The sequence below is a fragment of the Amphiura filiformis genome, chromosome 17, assembly GCF_039555335.1.
Source record: "Amphiura filiformis chromosome 17, Afil_fr2py, whole genome shotgun sequence".
NCBI classification, from domain to species: domain Eukaryota; kingdom Metazoa; phylum Echinodermata; class Ophiuroidea; order Amphilepidida; family Amphiuridae; genus Amphiura; species Amphiura filiformis.
In genome coordinates this window covers 29,773,724-29,795,869 of record NC_092644.1, presented here as the reverse complement: position 1 = coordinate 29,795,869, position 22,146 = coordinate 29,773,724, and the positions used below count along the sequence as shown (strand labels likewise).

General features: G+C 38.5%; 1 protein-coding gene across 3 annotated transcripts; it reads left to right on the top strand.

Moving 5' to 3' along the window:
• Window positions 1-1,357: 1,357 nt before the first annotated feature.
• On the top strand, window positions 1,358-21,455 carry LOC140137597 (integrator complex subunit 12-like). Of its 3 annotated transcripts, none has more exons than XM_072159328.1 (7): window positions 1,358-1,691; window positions 10,711-10,864; window positions 13,601-13,732; window positions 15,224-15,532; window positions 16,571-16,663; window positions 17,631-17,735; window positions 19,969-21,455. In XM_072159328.1, exons 2-7 carry the CDS (start codon window positions 10,724-10,726, stop codon window positions 20,320-20,322), a joined length of 1,134 nt encoding a protein of 377 aa, XP_072015429.1. In that variant the 5' UTR covers window positions 1,358-1,691; window positions 10,711-10,723; the 3' UTR covers window positions 20,323-21,455. The 3 variants fall into 3 exon arrangements, with proteins under 3 accessions (XP_072015429.1, XP_072015427.1, XP_072015428.1); XM_072159326.1 differs by lacking the exon at window positions 1,358-1,691 and adding an exon at window positions 5,130-5,195; XM_072159327.1 differs by lacking the exon at window positions 1,358-1,691 and adding an exon at window positions 8,504-8,587.
• The last annotated feature ends 691 nt before the right edge of the window (window positions 21,456-22,146 follow it).

Here is a 22,146-nt window from a genome sequence, read left to right as displayed (position 1 = left end):
CACACTACTTCATTATACTCCATATATACTCCTTATATACTTCTGATATCATATTACTTCATCCTCTATCTACTGCTGATAGCTTTACTATTTCATCCACTATTAGACCCTCCCACGGGTCCATGGAGAACGACTGGTAATGTAGATTACATAGCATTAAAAGGAATCATCAGCGCTCAATGGACTTTCGCGTTCACTTATAAAACGAGTATATTTCTATATTGCTGCATGGTTGACTGTGTGTGTGTAATCAGTGGCGTCGATTTGTGGACGAAGAGGAATGGGTTTTGGCATTGAGGAAAATAAGGGGGGGTTACAGGACTTTGGCATTTTTTCACTAGGTATTATGTAATTATTTATTGTTACATTATCCAGAGATGGAACCGAACCGAGACTGGGGGCCAGTCTAATCCACTATACTGCTGATAGCACATTACTTTATCCACTATCTATAGACGAATCCAAGGAGCCAAGTCATGGTCGGTCAGGATTTGGTCGGACATCTTTGGGTAGCCGCTAGCACCAACCCCCGGGGTACCAACCTGGTGTTTTGAGCGTCCAAGTGTGCAAATAAAAGCCGCCTAACACCTAGAGAAGATGCAAGGACGAGGAGGGATAATAGAATAATAGCTAATAATAATATAATGGAGATAAGGCGCAGGTAATCCCGTCGCATCTATTCATATATCATAGTCCTTTTGTTCGCAAGTAGGCCTATACATCCGGGCTATACATCAATGCATAGATACCCCGTGTAGTTAATCCGATTATTATGTCACTTCAACAGCGAATAGACCATGCTGTGTGTTTTGTCGAAGGGAACTGTATTGTGTTATTCTGGTCTACCTGTGTTTTCGCGGAAGGTGTAAAACGGGTGATGGAATGCAGTTTAATATTTCCGCCAAGGCCGAATCATTTCACATTTTGAGTGCATTGTAGCCGACGGCTACCCAACTAAAGGCTGCTAGTCAGGTGTAGGAATGCGTGTATTTGGATTCGTCTATACTTATCAACTTGATCACGCTTTTGAGTTCTGCACCATGATCAAAATGATCGCAACATAAAATCTATGGCGTGTACTACCAATTCCAAAAGGTGCGTGATCCAGTTACCAGAGAGTTACGTATTAAACTACTTTGCTGGCGAATTCACATGTCCCAGAATGTTATGACATGCAAAGGAAATATAAATGTATATCATCCTAACTTATGAGTCATACTGATTCAGAAAAACGGTCCGCAAGAGACATCCCACTTTTTATATTCATTTATGTACGGTATCAAAAACAAACAACAAGGATATTATAATTATGGCTTCAGCTTCAGCTTTAGTTCATATATATTGGCTGCAAGGATTCCAAGGAGTATTAAAGCCAAGCTTGTGCGGGGGTTATTGCTGCTTATTAGTATAGTTGACCTTTGAAGGCTTGAACAGATGGTGCATTTACAATGTCTTCCTGTAGGGAATTCCAATCAATTATAGTTCTTGGGAAAAAAGATTGGTTGTGACTGCTAAGACGGGTTTGATGTTGTTGAACTTTTTGTGTTGTTGCGACGAGAGGGACGGGTTACTGGTGTCAGGTAGCGATCACTGGGTATGTCCACCTCGTTGTTGGTGATCTTGTACATGAGGGTCAATCTGGCTGCTCCTCTTCTGTTCTCTAGTGATTGCCACCCGAGATCTTGCAGAAGGTAAGCTAAGGTAGTGTCACTTTTCCCTTGGTGTGCTCGTAGTTGGATTTCATAAACCGGATTGCGTTGCGTTGGACCCTAAGTTCAACTTTGGTCTTGTGGTTTTTCTGACATGCAAATTCAACGTGTGGTCTTACAAGGCTGAAATAAGCTGTTTCTTTGAGTTTCTGTGGACAGGAATACAGGTTGCGGCTTTATATGACTCCCTGCATACGACGAGCTTTAGAGGTCGCGTGTCCAATATGTGAATTCCAGCCGCTTTGGACGCTAAGATAAGGATGAGACTTCACCACCGCAAGTGTTTGGTTGCATAACTTGTAGCCTTGATGTTTAGGGCTACGGGAGTTGGTAACATGCATTACATAACATTTGCTGGGGTTAAACTGCATTTGCAAGTCTTGTTGCCATGTAGTTAGTCTGTCCAGGGGGCGGGTCATCTTGCAGTGTCTTGGAGTCTGTCGGTGAGGAGATAGTCCGGTAAACTAGATAAACGTGTTGATGAAGTGATGCAATCTGGCAGGACGTTGATGTATAAAAGAAACAAAAGAGGTCCTAGTACCGTTCCTTGAGGGACTCCTGAGTCTACGGTCACTGCAGATGATTGCCGTCCGTCCAGAACCACTCTCTGTGAACGTCCTATGAGAAAACTGGATATCCATTTGAGCAGTTGGTCGTTGATTCCATGATGCTTGAGCTTATGAAGAAGTCGATGGTGGGCACAGTGTCGAAGGCTTTAATTCGTAAAGCCAAGTATAATAACGTCAACACCCTTCTCAGTCTGGTCTAGGGCGCTACTTTGGTCATGGTGTGTGATAATCAGTTGGCTGTCACAGGATCGTCGTTGTCCAGAACCATGCTGTGCAGGATTTGGTGGTGGTCAAGATGAGACATAATGATTTGACTATGTAAAACGTGTTCCATAACTAGACTTTACAACAAATATTGGTCATCGACACGGTAATTTTTAGCTTCGGCACGGCCCCCCTTTTTATAGATTGGCGTGACGTCAGCTGATTTCCAATTAAGCGGCAAGGTGGCAGTTTGTAGCGATTGGTTAAAAATGAATGTAAGGACTGGTGTTATCTGTGATGCAAGTGTCTTTAGGATGCGACTTGGTAGACCATCAGGTCCGGCTGCCTTGGATGGATTGAGGCCAGCATGCAAGTAACTTCTCCACGCCAGGCTCAGTGATGGTGAAGTTCTTCATTGTAGGTTGAGCAGCTGTTGGATCCTTCATGGACATGTTATTGCAGTCTTCGTTTGTAAAAACAGACTTAAAGTAACTGTTCAAGATATCACATTTTGCGCTGGCATCAGATGTCAGTTGCCTTGGTGTCTAAGGTGTCGCTGGAATTATGGCTCTCTTAATTTTGCTCCACCGATTTTTCCTCGGGGTTGGAACTGATGAGGAAAGATGAACAGAAGTTGTTTTCATCAGCAATAAGTCCTTCAGTGTCCATTTTATGGTATTGGAAGATCTTACGGGGTGGACTTCTGGTACGCTGAGGCTGACCATCGATGAGCACCAAAATAGTATCATGCTTGCATATAATCCCGAGACCAGGCATGTGGAAAACATCTTGCACTGTTGTTGGATTACTTGTTAAGAACAGATCAATCAGGCTTTCGGAGTCGTCCGTGCGGTGGGTAGGTTGTGTTTGATTTAGACTTTTCTCCTTAATGATTTCAAGCAGTTGATGGCATAAAGGTCCCTAGGTGGCATACGTCTTTGTGCTATATAGTCCAATCAATGTCTGCAAGGTTAAAGTCCCCTCCCATAAAGTCCCCTCCCATCCATACATTGGGGGAGTTGACGATGCCATGAAGTTTGTTCAGAGAATAGCATCAAGTTGATTTAAGTGATACCTTCCATCATCTGGTGGACGATAGAAGCAGCCAAGGATGCAGAGTGGGGAAGGGTGAGATACAGGGGGAGTCTGCGCGTCACATATATCGCATGCATGTTTTACTATCCTCTCCAATTGTGATAGGGCACGTATTTCAATTAATTAGTAGGCCTAGGCCTACAGGTGTGCCAACTATTATTTTCGCGGATTGTAGCTGCTCGGTCCCGTCAAAATATGAATGAACCCTTAATTATAATTCCTTTTGATTTACGGTACACTCTTCTAACTCTTTTGGAGAGTGAGGCTCTCTTTTACACAAAATTTTGATTACTTTTCTAGGCCTATAATTTGTTGACTTTTTCATCCATTGTAGTTTTAGATATTGGCCCTTTTGATCCGAATTTAAAACCTTAAATTGTCTTATCATATAATGCGAGCGCAGCGAGCAGGAAATTTTGCATATTTGAATGTGTTTCTAACGTTTTCCTATGCCTTTTTTAGGGCGTAATGTAGAAACGGTACCCAAAATATCTGTGCCAAAAAGTGCTTGCCCCCCCCTTTCGACCTGCCAAAAATCACTTGACCCCCCCTTTTGACCTGCCAAAAAATGCTTGCCCCCCCTTCTGGCCTGCCAAAAATCTTTGCCCCCCTATAATTCACCCCAGGTACACATAATTATTGCACCACCCCTTATGTACGCATCGCGAGCGGCTTGCCGCGAAGTGATAAACAGGTGGGGTCCAGGGGCCCGCCTTGGGGCCCCTGGTGGGATCAGGGCAAAGCCCCGGCAGGTGTCAAGGGCGGAGCCCCTGAAGCTCATGGTTTTGGCATATTAGAAGCTAAAAATCCAGTGTTCAGAGTACAAAATTTCACAATGAAAGTAGTATAGATCTTCTGCCCTCTTCTTTCCCTTTTCTCACCCCCCTTCCCCTTTTCTCTTCCCTTTTTTTCTTTTCTCTTTTTTCTTTTCTTCTTTCCCCTTTCTCTTCTTCCCTCTTTTTTCCCCTTTTTTCTCTTCTCCTTCCCCTTTTTTCTTCCCTCTTTTTCTCTCCTTCCCCCTTTTCCCCTTCCCAATTTTTTGCTCTTCTTCCCAGTTTTTTTTGTGTCCCGCTTGTGCCCCCCCCTGGTTACGCCACTGGTTACGAACCACTGATTGAAATATCATAATTCGGCACTGAAGTGTATGAGCCAAGGTTGAACCAGTAAACAAATGGTTACTAATGTGTGCGGCAGCGAATTATGAGCTGCTTGATCCCTTTCTTGTTTTATTGACATTTTGTCGTCCTAGTAGTGACCCTTTTTTTGGGGGGGTGGGGGCTTTCTATATGGACTTAAATGAAAAAGAGGAGCATTCAAAGTTTGAAACAATACATGAACTTGGATCTGCACACTGGGGGAATTTGATATTGGGGGCAAGAGTTCTGATTGGTGGTATCTTTATAAATTTATTTGTAATTTGTTCAAAGCCAGGAGCAAATCCCCCCCCCCCCCACACACACACACCCGGTACCCGCACCCCGTTTTCACGTATGTGTGTACGAGATTCAATAGGACGCTTTTAAATTGGTGGTGTGCGCCCGTAAAGTTAGTTGACATTGTGATGTACTATGTATGATGTGAAAGACGTCACTTACTACATGAATATATTCACGCCTTTGTAAGTAGATTTGAAATGAGTGCATTTATGAAGCTCCTGTATCCGAGGAACATTCTCAATATCTGTTTCTCTTTATTTGAAAGTTGATTTCTTAGTTAGTAGTGGGTCGACGTTGCATTGTGCATGATTGTCGAATTCGGAAACCAAACGATCTATAAATTTATAGTACGTTGGAATTTCCTAGTATAGGGGTATACAATTGTAGTAAATTACAAATTTTGAACGTTTGAGTACTTGTTCTCAAGTTGTAAGAAGTGCCATAGGGTGTCTGCCTAAATGTTTTCATTTAAATGTCGCAAAATATTAATAATAATAATTATTCATCATCATAAATCATTGTGCGGATATTTCAAAATATGATGTATGTAAACACAGGTGAGCAATGTATGAATATGGATAGGTCAAACAGGTTGTTAAAGGAAATCTGTACCATAAACTAATCAATGGCTATATAGTTGCAGTAATAATAAAAACGACAAACAGTAAAAGTCCCAAGCTTATATGTATACTATATGTGGGAAATACTACCAATACAAGATACAACAGAACAGGCGTTTCCATCAGTGAAAAATAAACAAGAAATGGAATCCAATGTTAACATATATCTGCACAAGTGACTGATAGCCTATCTTTAGTATTGATGCTTTCAGGCTTTAAATGATAGCAAGAAATGGAAATCGCCCCAAAGGAAAGATTTTAATCGTGAAATCGATCGCCACATCTTATGGATTCACATTATCCTCCAGCGGAACTGTCAAACTGTCAATTACAACGTCTACTAGTGGACTGGTGTTTAAATCCACTCTCATCAAACTAATCAAAACTGTAAACTACAATTTTATCGGAAAAATCAAAAGAAGAAATACTAAATATTGCTTAGTTTTAATGATGCTTACCGATCGAGTCGCCTTGATGGTGTATTTCCGATCATTTTGCAACGTGGTTGAAAAATATTTCCAAGACTCGAGTATCGCCATTAAGCATGGCCCGGTAACCTGGATAAAATTTCACGCAATCGATCGTCCAATCCTAGTTCACCTGAGTGATCACGTGGTTTGCCGAATGAACGGTATCGGTGTTGGAACAAGGATTGTTACTTGTAAACAAATCGTTTCGCCGGCACGTTTCAAGAAATTACATTTACGATCTTTTGATAATTAGTTAGGGATCGTTTTATTTAAACCTCTGGCATGAGAGATTGAGAATGTGGGTTCAAGATAAGCCACTCTGTGTTCTCATTTTGCAACTAAAACAGGCTTCTCATAAAGCTTAAATTTGCGGGCCATTATGCTGGCCATCCATGGATTTGAAACATGGCGGACATACCAAGCACCCTCACTACATTCGGGTCTGTGAGGGTGCTCGACCAGGCATATATGTATACGTCCAAATAAAGGAGAAATTCTTAATTCCTTACGACAATCAGCGATCAGTTTGTAATCCATGGTGGCGGCCATATTGATACCTGATGTATTTTATTACGCTGTAACGGTACCCCGATTTTGAAACCAGCGAAATCCGTGCCACCAGCCTCGTCCCTCGTGAACTTTGGTGACACGAAGCGAATACTACCAAAGTTCAGATTCAACATTTGTTCAAAAGAAAACGCGACAATTTTTACCCATAAAACTATAGAAGAACATAAAAAATGTATTTTAAGTAATATTTATGATCAACAATGTCTTTTGAGAACGAAAAGTAAAAACAGCACTAAAAACCAAAATTCGCTGTGGGGGTCGCGAATGCCATAGCAACACACGCTCTCCGCGGTCTGTGTGAAAACAAGCGGCTAGGGGACGCAGGGGTAACCTTGTCAATCAATGGTTATTCTATTGTCCACCAAAGTTAAGCTTATGACATCACCAATACTTTTATATCCATGATCAATCCAATCGATAGGCAATTTAATATCCCCAGAGGACCACTGTGCGAAATTGACCAAGTTTAACGTGTGCGCATAAATCTGCATGGAATAAAACTTAAATAATTCTAAAATATTACAATTTGAAATTAAATAAAAATTTATAATAATAATGAAAAATCATCACAATGTTATATAATATAAATATTGATAATAATAATAACTCATTTAAATCATTGACCATTTAAAAGCTATTGAAGTAATCTACATTTTAATGTGAAGGTCTGAAAGGCCATCCCGGCAAACACCAAACAGTTTTGGGTTTTGGTTTGGTAAAAACGTTTTAATAACATTAAATGTCGGGTTAAATAAAGGTCATGAAAACATTTTAAAACGTTTTGCATGGAAACACTACAAAAATATTTTAATGTTTTCAAAATGTTGTTGTTATTGAAAAATATTTTCTGCAAACATTTTTTTGCCAAATATTTTGTCACCACTAGTAATGATATGTTTGAGAATATTTGCAGTAAGTTATCAAAAAATGTTTTTGAATGTTATGAAAAAGTTTTATTCCCTTTTTATATACCCTTTATAATATAACCCGACATTTAAACATTTTCTAAATAAATATGTATTAGGCCTATACTCAAAAGACGTATTCCTATTTATATTAACAATTTGAGAATTATTAAGTGCTTAGTTTTAACCAAAAAAAAACACAAAAAAACAGCGCATTTTAATATAACATTTTTCTGCTAAATTGAATTGGTATTTGTATTCAAGTTAGGCCTACATTTTATGACAAGCTACATGTATAGTCATGCTGTTCGTGCGGATATTTATAATGTCTTATAATATTATCATTATTTTGTTTATATTTTTATTATTGTTTTTTTTTTTTAAATCGTAATCATAAAGAATAAATTAAGTCATGACAACTTGTTGTTGAGTGCTGAATCCAGGTACCTGGCTGAATCATCAAAGTATTAAAGTGCGCCGCCGTAGCTTAATTCCATGATCTTGATCTTACTTAATATCGATATATATACATCGATCTCGGATTAAGTATTGGACACAATAGATGAAGTATTTGATTGACAAGGTTACCCCTGCGTCCCCTAGCCGCTTGTTGTGTGAAAGGTTACACTACCGCTTGTGGCAGAAAGGATTCGCAAGCAGCTATCATGGCGGCTTCCATGAATCGCAGAAACGAAGGATTAAAAGTGCTTTTTCTTTTTTAGGAATATTCCGAAATTCATATAGACCGTCTGGTATAGGGTATATAACTATATTAGCCATTGATTAGTTTATGGTACAGATTTCCTTTAATTATTGTCAATATTTTACAACATTCATAATGAAAACATTTAACACTCAGGACACCCTATGGCACAAGCTACAACTTGAGAGCAAGTTCTCAAATGTTCGAAATTTGTTACAAAGTGTTAAAGGAGGCTTCTGCAAGTGACATGGAAAGACAGTATGTGAGAACAAATTTCTGGATCCTTGACAAGATTGGTACTTACATGTAAGTGGTGTCACCAGATGGGGGAGACAAAACTGTTTGAGATCCTTGCAGGTGGCACCAGGGCTGTGACACTCGTATTCAAACCCTGTATAAAAAGTGAAGTCACTTTACGGCAGTTTGATTGACACATTGGCAGTTTGAGTGACGGTTACTAGCTAGGAGTTTGGTACCATCGGTATGTTGATTGACAGTTTTGGGTAGTTTGGTAGACCCTAAATTTTTCCAAGATGGCGCACATCGACTGCCAATTATTCGGACCCTTTCCAGCAAAAATACAGCTTATTTAGCCAGTCTCGTCATGGGGTCATCGTCATCGAAGAGAATATTTTCCTAGATAACTCCTCAGCTATTTGGTTTTTCACAATATGATAGTAATGGAAAGATTCAACCAAATGTTCGCTGTTTTTCGCCATTTAATTTTTTTTTTTGAAACGATGACGTAAACATGCATCATCTCTTCCACAGGTGATACACTCCTACACAGCGCAAGCCATCACATGATCGCACATTGAGTGTGTGACTGACTTCATTTGCGCAAACGAGTGGCTTATCCTATAGTATATTAGTACTCGAGAATCCTTGATGACACCATATATATGTTTGTGATTGTTCTTGACTTTGAGTTGTGAATGGCCATAGATGGAATAGAAAAAGAGTTGGGATTTTATCTGGTCAAGAGGCAAATTAAGAAGCGTTGGGCCAGAGGTAGTCACTGATTTCGACTTTATAGGTGACATAGCAGTGATAGCACTCCACTCATGTCTGAAGAAATGCTCATGCGTTGCTAAGCAGAATCAAGTCTATAGTAGCAAAGGTTGGACTAAAGATGATTGCAACCAAAACCACACTAGCAAAGACACTGGTCATCAAGACCCGGTGGGTTCAGTTTGGATTTAAAGGTAGGGCGTACATGTATGATCGTTCCAGGATTTGAAAATGACCCCCTATTTCACGGGGAATCAAGGACATTTGCAGCAATTTTACCCCCTATTTTTTGCGTGAAATAAAGGAAAATTTGCCCCCAAATACCTCCCCTATTTTTATCATTTTGAGGACGCACTTTTATTTCACCCCCTTAACACGAGGAATCGAGGACATTTTCCCGAAAAAAATACCCCTATTTTTACCACTTCAAGGCGCTTTTGAATTTTTCCCTATTTCACGGGAAATGAGAACAATTTTTTGGAAAACAGACAGAAAAAAAAAAAAAAAAAAACTGTAGCGATAAAACGCGGAGGAAAGTCAGGCACCTATTTTTCATTTAAAGGGCAATTTTGCTCCAAAACACCCCTAATTTGGACAATCGCGAACAAGTTTTGTCCTCGAAAATTCCGCGGACATTTCTTGAAAAGTACCCCTAATTGGAACCATCATGCGTACACATCGTCAGTGAAGACTGAACCCACCGGGCATCAAGACCCATAACGTTGGTACTGAGCTTGAGGAGCCTCAGTTCAGAGAAGGATATCAAGACACGCAAGGCTGCAGCATGGAGGACATGCAGCAAAACTCACAAACATCTGAAGATCAACACTTCCAAACTACATGTACATCCATATCAAAAGGATGCATTCGTTGGCTGCTAATTAAATGTGTTTCTTTACAGCTAGAGTAAATACCAGTGGCGGTCAATTCAAATCATTCCCAAGTCATGTGGTCTAGGAATGCCCTCTCATTGTTACTGATTGGCTTTGTCTCTTCAGCAATAGAATGTTTTAATAGAATTTGCGTGGCTGTCACTAGCAAAAGGAGTTTATATAGCTGCCGACATGGCGACAAGTGCATTGTTTTGATATCAATGTACACATATATATATATGCGCAAAACCATTGGCTGGGTGATGGTCTCACATGTGGCTTGCTACCCATGATCTGCTGGTTGATATCCGAGGGATCGGTGGTTAAAAACCTGGGTGAAGAAAACAACTTTTCTCCATCTTCTTTCTCCATTCCTTAAAACTTTCTTTCCACTTAGACAATATAGCAAGCTACGGGAGTTGGGGCTAACGTATTCTGATATCTGCATTACCGCAGTACATGTGTGAACTAAAACTGGGAAAAAAAAGTTTGTTTTTATTTTAAAAAGAAAATAGTAAAGGCCTCCTTTTTCTTTTTCATTTCTAGGTAGAATCTCATTATGGCAACTATGGAATTAGATCCACTTTTTGTGAAGGCCCTTGGGTTTTTACGATCCAAAAACAAAGAATCTGCTGACCAATTGAGAGAGCTATTAGATGATGTTATTGCTGGAAGTGGAAAACCCAAAATAGATAAACCGGTAAGAATTATTAGTAAGGTAGCTAAGAACACAAAAATATATTAATAGCTGGGCTGGCTGTTGATTTATTGTTTTTAAATTAAGCCATGGAAAAGACTTATGTTTCAGTTCGGGAAAAAAACCAAAACACATGGCTTTTTTCCTGTGACCCAAATTTCATATGAAGAATATGATGTGACCCATAGCATAATATTAATGCTGTTACTTGCCTAAACTTATCAGTGGAGTACAGAGCAAAATGTCCCAAACGGGGCACAATTTCCCGAGTCGTCCTAATGAGTGGCTCCCAGAATTACTTTACTGGTACAAAACATTTCAATTTTAATGCTAAAATGTGTCAAAATTGGGTTACACAAACAATACAATGGTACCCTTTGGGAAGAGGCCGCAACCCCAAATGCGACCCATAGTTTGGGAACCGTTGCACTAATTAGCATTATATCTACATTGATGCTATTTGTATTTGTGTATTTTGTTTGTTTTTTGGTTTCGTAAAGGGGGAATATGAGTCAGACAGTCATTTTATAAACAAAATATAATAAGGCTAGAGCCATGGTCATTGTCTTGGGACACATATGACATACATGTACCGCAGTAAAGTACATCTACTAACAGGCAGTAAAATGTTACTGTTGACCAGGCCCGTACGCAGGATTTCATTTAGGGGGTGCTGATTTTGAAAAAGTGGACCTTTTTCCAAGGTGGGGGGGTGGCAATTTTGTGAAAAGTGGACAAAATTTGGACCTTTTTTGTCCAAAAAAACGTAAAAAAACTGATTTTTTGGCTCGCTACGCTCGCAAATTCTGAAATATTGGGACTTTTTGTATACTTTTCCAAATTTGGGCAATTTGGTGTGTCAGATGTCCTCTCATGTCCCACAAAAACTATTATATACCTCATCTAAAGATTCCCGCCATCTGATTGGTTAAAAGAGCGGGCATAGTTTTGACTATGCCCGCAAAAGTAACTATTCCCCGGGCATAGTTCTGCGTGTGCGTTGTTCCCAGCGTAAAATTATATTACGCACGCGTTAATATTTGCCCGCGCTATAATTACGCGGAAATCGCAGATTATAATCTGTGCCGTTCGCATTAAAACCATTAATTTCTCTTTCCAAAATCGATGCTTTTAACCAAACAGATGACAAGAATCTTTAGATTTGGTATATAAAACAAATATTGCTGCTTTTTATTCGTGGCTGGGCGAAAATTATAGGCCCGCGGTGATCTCAACACCATGACTATGCCCCTCGGCTACGCCTCGGGTCATAGTCATGGTTGTGGGATCACCTTGGGCCTATAATTTTAACCATGCCCTCATAGCATCAATATTTGTATACTGTGCAACACTGCAAGCGTTGCTATGGTCCTGCGCCGTGAGTTGGGACCCTTTTCGGTAACACATGAAAATTTTGAAAATTACAATGGCTTTCAACTTGCAGCTAAGTAACATCTTACTTGATGAGGCTTGTTTTCCTGAGCATTTTGACACCTTTTTAATGAAAATCGGCCAAGAAATGTGCTGTTGCTGGCCAAAATACCATTTTCAGGAAGGGGGGTCTCAAAAAATTTATTTTTGTAATAAAATGATGTTGATTCTTTATTTTAAAGCTTTTTAATTTATTTTGGTGTCTATTTATATGTATTTGGGGTCTGTTAATCCAGAAATTGTGTTTTCATGACACATGGACCTTCCCGTTTCTTTAAAATTAACTTTTAAAAGTGCGAAAATGGCTCCCTAGCCTAGCCACTGGCTCCCGCAATCACCAATTCATTAATTAATCCTAATTAAAACTGAAACAATATGAACCAATTTTATTTATTGCTATGGAAAGAGTATAGATTACTCTTTAAAATGACACCAAATGTATTATTATATGACAAGTATTATGGAAAATATGACATCATAAACAGAGCACTTGAAGTGGAAAAGTGTTACTCCACCGCCAAATTAGGTATCCCAACTCACGGCGCAGGACCCTATCCGATCCCAAACCCATTGAAAATGTTGCTTTTGTTGCTGTTGACTGCATGGTCATCATTCTCAACCAGTCATGCAGAAAATATGAGGTTATTGTCACATTGGCTTTTCAGTGCAAGTTTTCAATCGGCATCTTTTTCCATTCAAAGCTCTAGTCATTTGAAATAATAGCAACATTTTTTGCTGTAGAGACACTGACAGACAAGGGGTTGCAACTACAGGTCGAAAGTGGGAAAAGTCATTAGTCCTAAATTTGAAACCCTAATCCTTACTATAACCCTAAACTTCACCATAACCCAAAACTAAACCATAATCCTAACTCTAAACCTAAATATAACTCTAAACATCTAAATGTAACTCTGACCCAAACCCTAACCTAACTTTATTCCTAAACTTCACCATAACCCAAAACTAAACCATAATCCTAACTCTAAACCTAAATATAACTCTAAACATCTAAATGTAACTTTGACCCAAACCCTAACCTAACTTTAGTAATACTAACCATAATCTCTATAACTAAAACTTTTTTTGATTTTGAATGACCCTTGGGACTGAATGTATGTACATGTATTACACATGTATGGGCTGTTCTCAAATTAGTTATCAAAATCTGCAGAGAATAACTCGGCTTCTTTTTGCTATTTCACTTCAGTGTGAAAACTTGATATGCACATTTATTGTTTTTATTTATATTTATTTTCTCTTGATGCATTTCATAATTTTATATCAATAATTATAACATTTTTTTTTCAGCCAACATCATTTGGTGGCCTGAAAAGTGCTGAAGACAGAAGCTTGCAAAAAACAAAGCGAGTAGGAGAGTCTTCCCCTCTCAGTAAAGCTGATAAAACAAGAAGGGATGTAGAGAAACGATCTGCTGACAGGGTGAGGACAATTGATTTACTTTTTATTTGTTTCCAGATAAATTGCTTTGAAATGGTTATTTATATTTTAAGGAATGAGGTATGTCTATTATATTTTTGAGAATGGGAAATGCTTTCAAACATTTCAGAAAGAGTAACCCCCATGTCAGGAAAAAGCACAGCCATTTATGCCCCTACTCCCTTAAACATGGTACATACCAATTACCAAAGAATTAGAAGGGGGACAATTCCTTTAGAATTCAATATTCAACAAGTGAATGAACCCACACGGCAATTAGGCCAAAAGAAATTCTTTACTTGTCCATACATGTAGATTACTTTTAGAAGTTGGGTTAGTCAGTCAGGATTTTTTGTTTTTGTTTTAATACTTTTTTTTTCAGGTACCAAACATAAAATGTGAAGTACATTGTACCATAATGGTTTGAGTATAGACCACATTTCAGTAAAGTCCCACCCCCCATTTTTTTTGTTGAAAAATTCCAGGAATTGGATTTTATTTTGGATTTGGTGTGTCCCTGAACCTAGAGATTTCAAAATGCATTGTATTTGTATCCATTTTGAAATCATTAATAGACTGTGACATGAATACAAAATTATACATAATTGAAGACACAAAATGTTTCTATTTTTTTAATTCTAGCATTTAGCTCTAGGTCCAGGGACACTCCAAATTTGAAAAATAATATTTTTTTTTATAAAAAATTTTAAAAAAAAGTTCGGGTCTGAACTGCGGAGATGGTCAGTCGGACGAGAACAAGCGAACAACTTCTTTTATTTTTGCCTTAACATGAACTCAGTGGTTTGCCCATCACATGAATCAAATTACCAGTCCAAATTTGACCTTTCAATTCCGAGTTTAAATGTACCCATCCACCACAAACTGGTCGTAAAGTCGGCATTTTCCATTTTGAGATACAATCAAAAAGAGTATATAGATTTCCATGTAAAATATATAAGAAATTCGCCCTTTGATGAACCATAACTTCACTTTCAGATGTCCGATGAAGCTGGTTGAGGTGTCATTTTAAAGCTAAAAGTGCATTCTTTCAAAATCTGCAATAAACAGAAAATGATCTAGAGCCGACTTACTACCACTTCGTGGTGGATGGTCACAAATGTGTTGTTTTATAGGAGTTTTATTTGGAATTTGATGCATTTTCATTGAACAGAAGCAAACTCTCTATTTGAAATAGGCTATTCCAGTTGAAATCCATGCACCCCTATGCAAAACACAACCTTAATCATCCACACAGGGAGTATGCATTTCCAAGGGGGTTACCTGAATGGGTGATTCCATTTGAAAACTACACCCCCTGTGTGGGAGATTAAGGTCATGTCTTTCATAGGGGGTGTATGGATTTCAACTGGAATAGCCCATTGCCAGGTGGACACCCATTGCCAGGTGGACACCCATTGCCAGGTATCCCACATCATATGCCCCAGCACCAACCCCTCATGGGTAATGTTATAAAATCCATCTGATTTCTGCCAGGCAAAACTTGACACCAGCGACTCGGACTCTGCACCGATTAAGAAGTCAAAAGTTGAGCGCCCTCAACGGCTTGTTTCAAAACCAGCACCGGTAATAGAAGATGATGATGATGACACAGAAGAAGACAGCGACGATAGTAACCATGACAGCGGCAAAGAGGACACACCTGAGACAAATACCGGTGGTAGCACAGATGCGGATGATTTTGCGTTGGAGCTTGGACTGGCATGTGTGATGTGCAAGAAAATGGATGTGTCTGCTGGCAACAATCTTATAGAATGCCAGGAGTGTCATAATCTGTACCATCAGGTAGGTTTGTTAGTTTACTAAGTAACAAATTAAAAGTTCAGCGATGTTCTGCCCAAAAGAGCTTTTGTTAGGAGGCTGACCCCCTCCCAGAAATGCAAGAAGTGTGAAATAATGAAAATTCCAACCCAAAAGATTTGAACATACATGTAGCCACAGTTTGTAGCCCTCAGACTTAGCACAACCAGCCCAAATGCTGCCTCTATGGATAGTATACTATTAAAAGCAATATAGCCCGATGTAACCTCTGTGGTTTGTATACTAAAAGCGAAAGAGCCCGAAGGTACATGTAGTGCTACTTTGAACAATATTTTCACTACTTTTTTACAAATATACTGGGACTTTTTGGTCTATCCCCTTCCCTTGAAAAGACTTACATTTATAGAACGTCATCAAACATTAGGTTTATTCTCTTATTACTTCCTTCGCTCATGGCACATAAATGCGCTTAAAATCGCACTTGTAGCTCATGTATGCACTATGCACTGATGACAAAAGCCAGTGGTGACCATCTTGGATATGCAAGTGATGAAGAGGAAGGTGGTTTTAGTTCTGAGTATTTAAAAGCTGATTTTGGAGAGAACTGAAGGGGAGGCGTCACATTACTTGAGGTTTGACCTATTGCCCAGAGACAGAACCGAGACTGGGGGACTGTCTAGCTTGGCATTTTCCAATATTGATGGACATGCTTGGGTGATTTAAGCTCTTGTTCTTGTTCTAGTTCTTGGGTCCAAATTACATGTATGTGACATGATCAAGGGGAATGAGTCACATGTTGGCAATTTTCATTTTCAATTAGAAGTTTTTTACATCATTTTCTGGCAGTTTATGAATGCTACATTTTGATGCAAACCCCATCAAAATTGAACCTCTGGTTACCAAGGTATGAGCAATATTTCAAAAACAATATTAGCCACATCCGACTCATTCCTCACGATTATGTCACATATTGTTTCTAGGATCTTTGAAAATTAAGGAATTGGCTTTAACAGCAAAAGTTATTTATAGATGATTTTTCATGGTTTTTATACCCACTTACAGCAATGTCACAAGCCAGCTGCTACTGATGCAGATCCTAATGATCCACGCTTGGTATGGTATTGTGCTAGATGTGCTAGAAATATGAAAAGACAGGTAAGCAAAGAGTGGGATAGAGAGGAGGGGAAAGAAGGGAAACATATAGAAAAAGCAGGCAGATGCTGATCAATGCATTTGACTTTTTTTATCAACTGGTTTGCGTATCATCTAGGACCAGTTGCTATGTTTTGCAACTCTCTGGCCATCAGTACATGAATTTGCCATTACATTTTTTGATCTAAAACCATGTAATCAATCAAGTTTTTCATAAATACTAAATGGTAAAGGCCAAACATCAGGAATTTCACTTCTTTATTCTCAAGAGTAGTTAACTCTTGAAAACAAATTCCCAATACTCAAACAAGAGTCAAATCCAAGTTAAAATGTTTGTTAATGTCAGTGTCTAAAACTAATGGCATTGTATAATCAAAAAACAAAAAAATTGCTCACAGCTCTGATGAAAGGGGCACTGTCTGGAATAATTTGAGGGCTGTTTTTACAACTGGACACAGGTCAAGTGCCTGTGGCATTACAGCTAACCCGAGGCATTTACAGCTGTTTTTTGCCAACAGACAGGTGCTAAATTTGAGTCTTGCTGATCATAATTATCTATGCTTTGTATGGTATTGTACCAGATGTGCTAGAGACATGAAAAGACGAGTCATGAAATATGAAAAGACGAGTCATGAAATATGAAAAGAGGATACAGAAAGAAGGCCGCTGATGCTGCTCTCAATGATTCACACTTCAAATGGTGTTCAAAACATCATACATGGAGTTTCGTTTTGCTTTCGCAAAGAATATGCTATCATTTATCCTTGTAATTATCGACAGCTTAAAACCATAACTGGTGCTTTTACTGTTGTTTTTAATGCGATTTTTGTATTTTCAGAAAGAATTTATGTTCTAAAACTAAAATATTTATTTTGGACATAGCCCATTCTGGTCTTAAACCCTCACAGCAAATGCAAGTTTTTCAACTAAATTATGATATTGACATTATAATTTTTCAAATTTTTTAAAGGCATCTAAGAAACCCAAGAGTTTACCGTCAAGTGGTCGTGATGCAAAAGGATTTGACAAGTCAGAAGAGTCTTCTATGAACCTATTCAAGCGTTCTGAACCCAAGGTATGTATATAACACACTGCAAAGACATTATATTAGGCTAAAAAAAGGTATGTCCCAAAGCCGTCGTGTGCATTAGTTTTTAGGGCGTCCATGTCAGCTGAAACAGTAAATGTTTTTTATTTTTCTCATTTTTTCTTCAGTTTTTTGCCGTCAAACCATGAAATTCTGAGACATATTTTGAAGAGATTTTCTTGATGCGATACTTGCATTGTTTAGGTTTAAAACTATTGAAATTTGTACCTCAAATGTGTAAATCAATTGAACACTCAAAAATATTGATTCAAAATTGATGTTTATAAAAACTTAAAAAAACGCATTCCGCATTTGTTTTTGAAACTGCCATGGGCTTTGAGACATACCATTTTTTGTTTAGCATCACTGATTTTATGGTATTTGGCAAGGTTCGTTAGCAGTCTGCCAATTTGGTGCTGTTTACAGTGAGGTTCTGATTGGCTAATAGAATCACATCATCATCACATTGGTGCCTCATTCACCAAATAAACTGCGTAGCATCGTGTGACCTAGTTCTTTTTACGCCATAATCAGTACGAGTGGTAGGGCAGTGCTGAAGAATCTTGCTGAAAACTGTAGAGTAGCCAGGCTCGCAAAATGCTGTATAGTCTGTGGCACAGGATTTTTTGTCAGAGTTACTATCAGGGGTGTGAAATCTCCTCTTTTAAGCTGAATTCCTCTTTTTTGGAAATTTCTTTGAGGCAAAATTTTAGCTTTTTCTTACATTTTCAGCTTTTTCTTACATTTTGAGCATATTTCAGTGCTTTTCCTCTTTTTTGAACAAAGTTCCTCTTTTTTCAATGGAGGTCACTCACACCCCTGTACTATGCACCAATTCTTGAAGTCCAATGCACACATGATTTAATACTATGTGCACACTGACTTCACTTTTTATCTTTCGAGGAAGCCAACCATGCCAATTTTGCATTGAAAAAAAACTACTTCCCTCCCTTGTGACTTTTCTTAAAACCGTCTTGATGAGAACCAGAAAATCAATTTTATGTGGCCTTACAAGTAACTCACTAATGGCTCATCTCTTTTCACTTTTTGCAGATATTTTTGTGTCAGTTGTTGAAGGATTGATTTAGGGATTCACTCATGTTTCACCCTTGTTTATCTCCATTTCATATACTCCTAGATAGTGAGAACCAATCACAGATAATGTTAGTAAATTACAAGCTGTGCATAAATGTTGTAAAATTGCACAGGCTCACACTCTGCGTAGTACGTGCAGTGCTTTTGGACTCGTTCATATTACTTGCGGGTTGATGCATTTATATTTGCTTGTATTTTACAACATTTTTAGTGACAATTTTGTTTTAAAAAAGTAAAAATTGCGGGATTTTTTCTTGTGTATGAAATAGGTTTTAATAAATGTGTATCACTTGCTGCTTGAGAAATTGTACAAAATAATGCACTAGTACTGAGATGTTGATGCGTCTAATGCACTCCTCCCTTCGGGGCTTGGCATTAGACGTATCAACATCTCAGCATGTGTGCATTATTTTGTACAATTTCACTCCCAACAAGTGATACTTGTGTATTAACCTATAATTAACAATGATGTGTCCAAGTTGTCTTTGTGGTTTTCTTACCATACAGATGTGCAGGATGCGAGTTGTTAAATGTAGGTGAACAACGGTGAAATATGATTGAATCTCTTTCAACAAAGAAACCAAGCTGAAGATTGTCTAATTCACATGATATTTCATAAGGAATGCAAGATAATTGATGATTTCTCTGTTAATATCAACGATAAAACTACAGAATTAAATGGCAATTATGTTTAGCTGCTTCCTCCAAAATAATGAATTCAACTTATAATCGTGTACATTGTATAGGCACACAAGTTCCAGGCATGACAAATTTTACATGCTCACTCATGTACGCTTCCGTTCACTTGCTTTTGCATTATACATTAGTGTGGATTCATCACTGAATAAATAACACAGTGGCATACGCAAAGGGTGGGGGTTGCCCCAACTTTTGTCAGTCAGTTGGGGGAAATGCACTCAGTGGTGGGGGGGGGGGGATTTGGGGGTTACCTAATACGGTGAGTGAAGTGAGCTAAATAATTATCAGTTGGGGGAATCTAGACCTGTGCCCCCACCACACACTTTTGAAAACAGCAAATGCCACTGGATTTTACAAAAGTTAGCTGCTGTACAAAAGTATAGGAAGAGTTGTTAATGAATTATTTTACATTATTTCTTGTCTGCAGACTGTGTCTCCTAGTGGATCCAGCAAGCAGCCTTTCACAGGTCTTGCCGGTATGGCTGCCAATCTTAGTGGCAGACCCGCAACTACTGCCAGCAACAATAAACCATCAAAACCAGCAGCACCTGCTTCGATATCACAAAGGTCAAGTTCATCTAGGTCATCAGTATCATCTCCAGTGAGTAAAGTTGCACCATCTTCATCCAAGCAGCACTCGTCATCAGCCAGTTCTTCGTCTAAATCAAGCGGGTCATCGACAAGTAAAGGGGGAAACTCTGGGAAAGCTATGTCTCAGACCGTTACAGCTTCGGCTATGAAGCGATTACACATGATGAAAAAAAAGGCTTCTAAGAGGTGATCATGGATATGGGAAATAACTTTGGGACAGAATATATAAATATATCGTCGTTGGGTAGGAAAAACCTCCCCTATGTACTTGTGGCCCTTGAACATATGTGATGCGATCAAGCAAAATCAGTCGCAACTCGGAAATATCGGATTTTGAGATATAGCCAAACAAAGGAAATATTTCTTTTTGTTTCCTATTGTTTTGGAAACTCTTTAATTGCTCATATCTTTGGAATTGGTTGTTCAATTCCAATGGGGTTTTCTGAAAAATCCAGCATTGTAAATGTTTGTTACTATCCTATAAGAAACTGAAAATTTAATATTTCCGAGTTCCGGCTGATTTTGCTTGATCGCGTCACATAATGAACAAAACTGCCAAGAGGTTACATAGGAGATTTGCTTTAAACATGTTCAGGGGCCAATAACACATCACAGGTTTTTGCTGCCCAGTGATGATATGTAACATTCTTTCAGGGTGTGAATCTGGCAACATTATGGCCTATTCCAGTTGAAATCCCTACACCCCCTATGGAAGACATGACTTTCACAATGACAAAGCATGTAGAATGCAATCTACAGTAGGTCAGCCCTTCTGCATTGTTTCAGAGCTGAATAGACTAAAGTGCAGCTTTCAATCTTTCAATACTGCATCCTTTCTTACCTGAGCCACCGTGACCAAATGCAACAATGTGTGACAAAGTTGTGTCAAACAAAATGTACTACCAGTTACTTTGAAAAGTTTGTTAATTTTGAACAAAACTTTTTCATTTATAATAATAAGTCTTGTGGCGCTTTGTGTTGGGGGGGTGCTCTCGTGGATATGTCGAAGGGGCATGAAAGTGTATGAAAAAATTTCAACTTAGAAGACACACACCACAATTTGTGGAGTATTTTTACAGTTTACTACCAAGCGATTCTTTCTAAACAAATTAAGTATATGCAGTATAATCGTTGGCAAATAGGGGGACTTATAGCAGCACAAATTGATAGTAGGATAAGCACAACATGATTGCAACAGGTGAAATGCGTAGCATGTATCCAAAAGTTACGCAGTATAAGCCCGGTTTACATTTGTGCGTGGAGAAAAAACAAAACAATTCACCGTCTGTTAAAACCGATTTTTATACAAATAGTCGGGTAGCTGCCTTTTGTTCTTTCTCCTTTAGTGTAAAGTTGCATATGACCAGGGACCATATTATAGAAACGGTCCCTGGTATGACTAACATTTTCTTGTTTAAAGGTAATGCCTAACATGTTGAGAGGTCAGATATGATAGGTGCCAACTGGCGCCCTTGAGCAATAAAAGACAAACAAGGGCAACGGTTATACAGGGGTCAAATCTCAAAATTGCTCCCATTTGGTTAAAAGATTTTACCAAAATATTTCTCAAGTCACAAGGATTCAGATAATATAGTTTGACCTACGTACGACCAATCAGTTATTAGCAAAAAGGTCAAAGGTTGAAATTTGGGCTCAACATGGATCAAACGCATTCGATTCGATTTGATTTTGATAAAAATGGTCTCAAAATGTTTGTCTTCTTGTAATAATTCAGAAAAAGAACAGTTTTCACTATGTGCAACATTTTGTTACCAAGGTAACACAGGAAAATATGTCAACATCAATTGGACTCAATGGCAGTAACTCCTTTTGCTGTGTTATCATGGTAACAAACCATCATAGGTAGTGCATACTATTTCTGTTCTGAATTATTATATACAAGACTTAACATTTTGAGTCCATTTGCAGCAAAATTGGGTAAAATTACCTTTCTGTGTTTGACCTCATTAGACTATGCCATAGTCGAATTTTATTAAAAATATGTTATTATTAG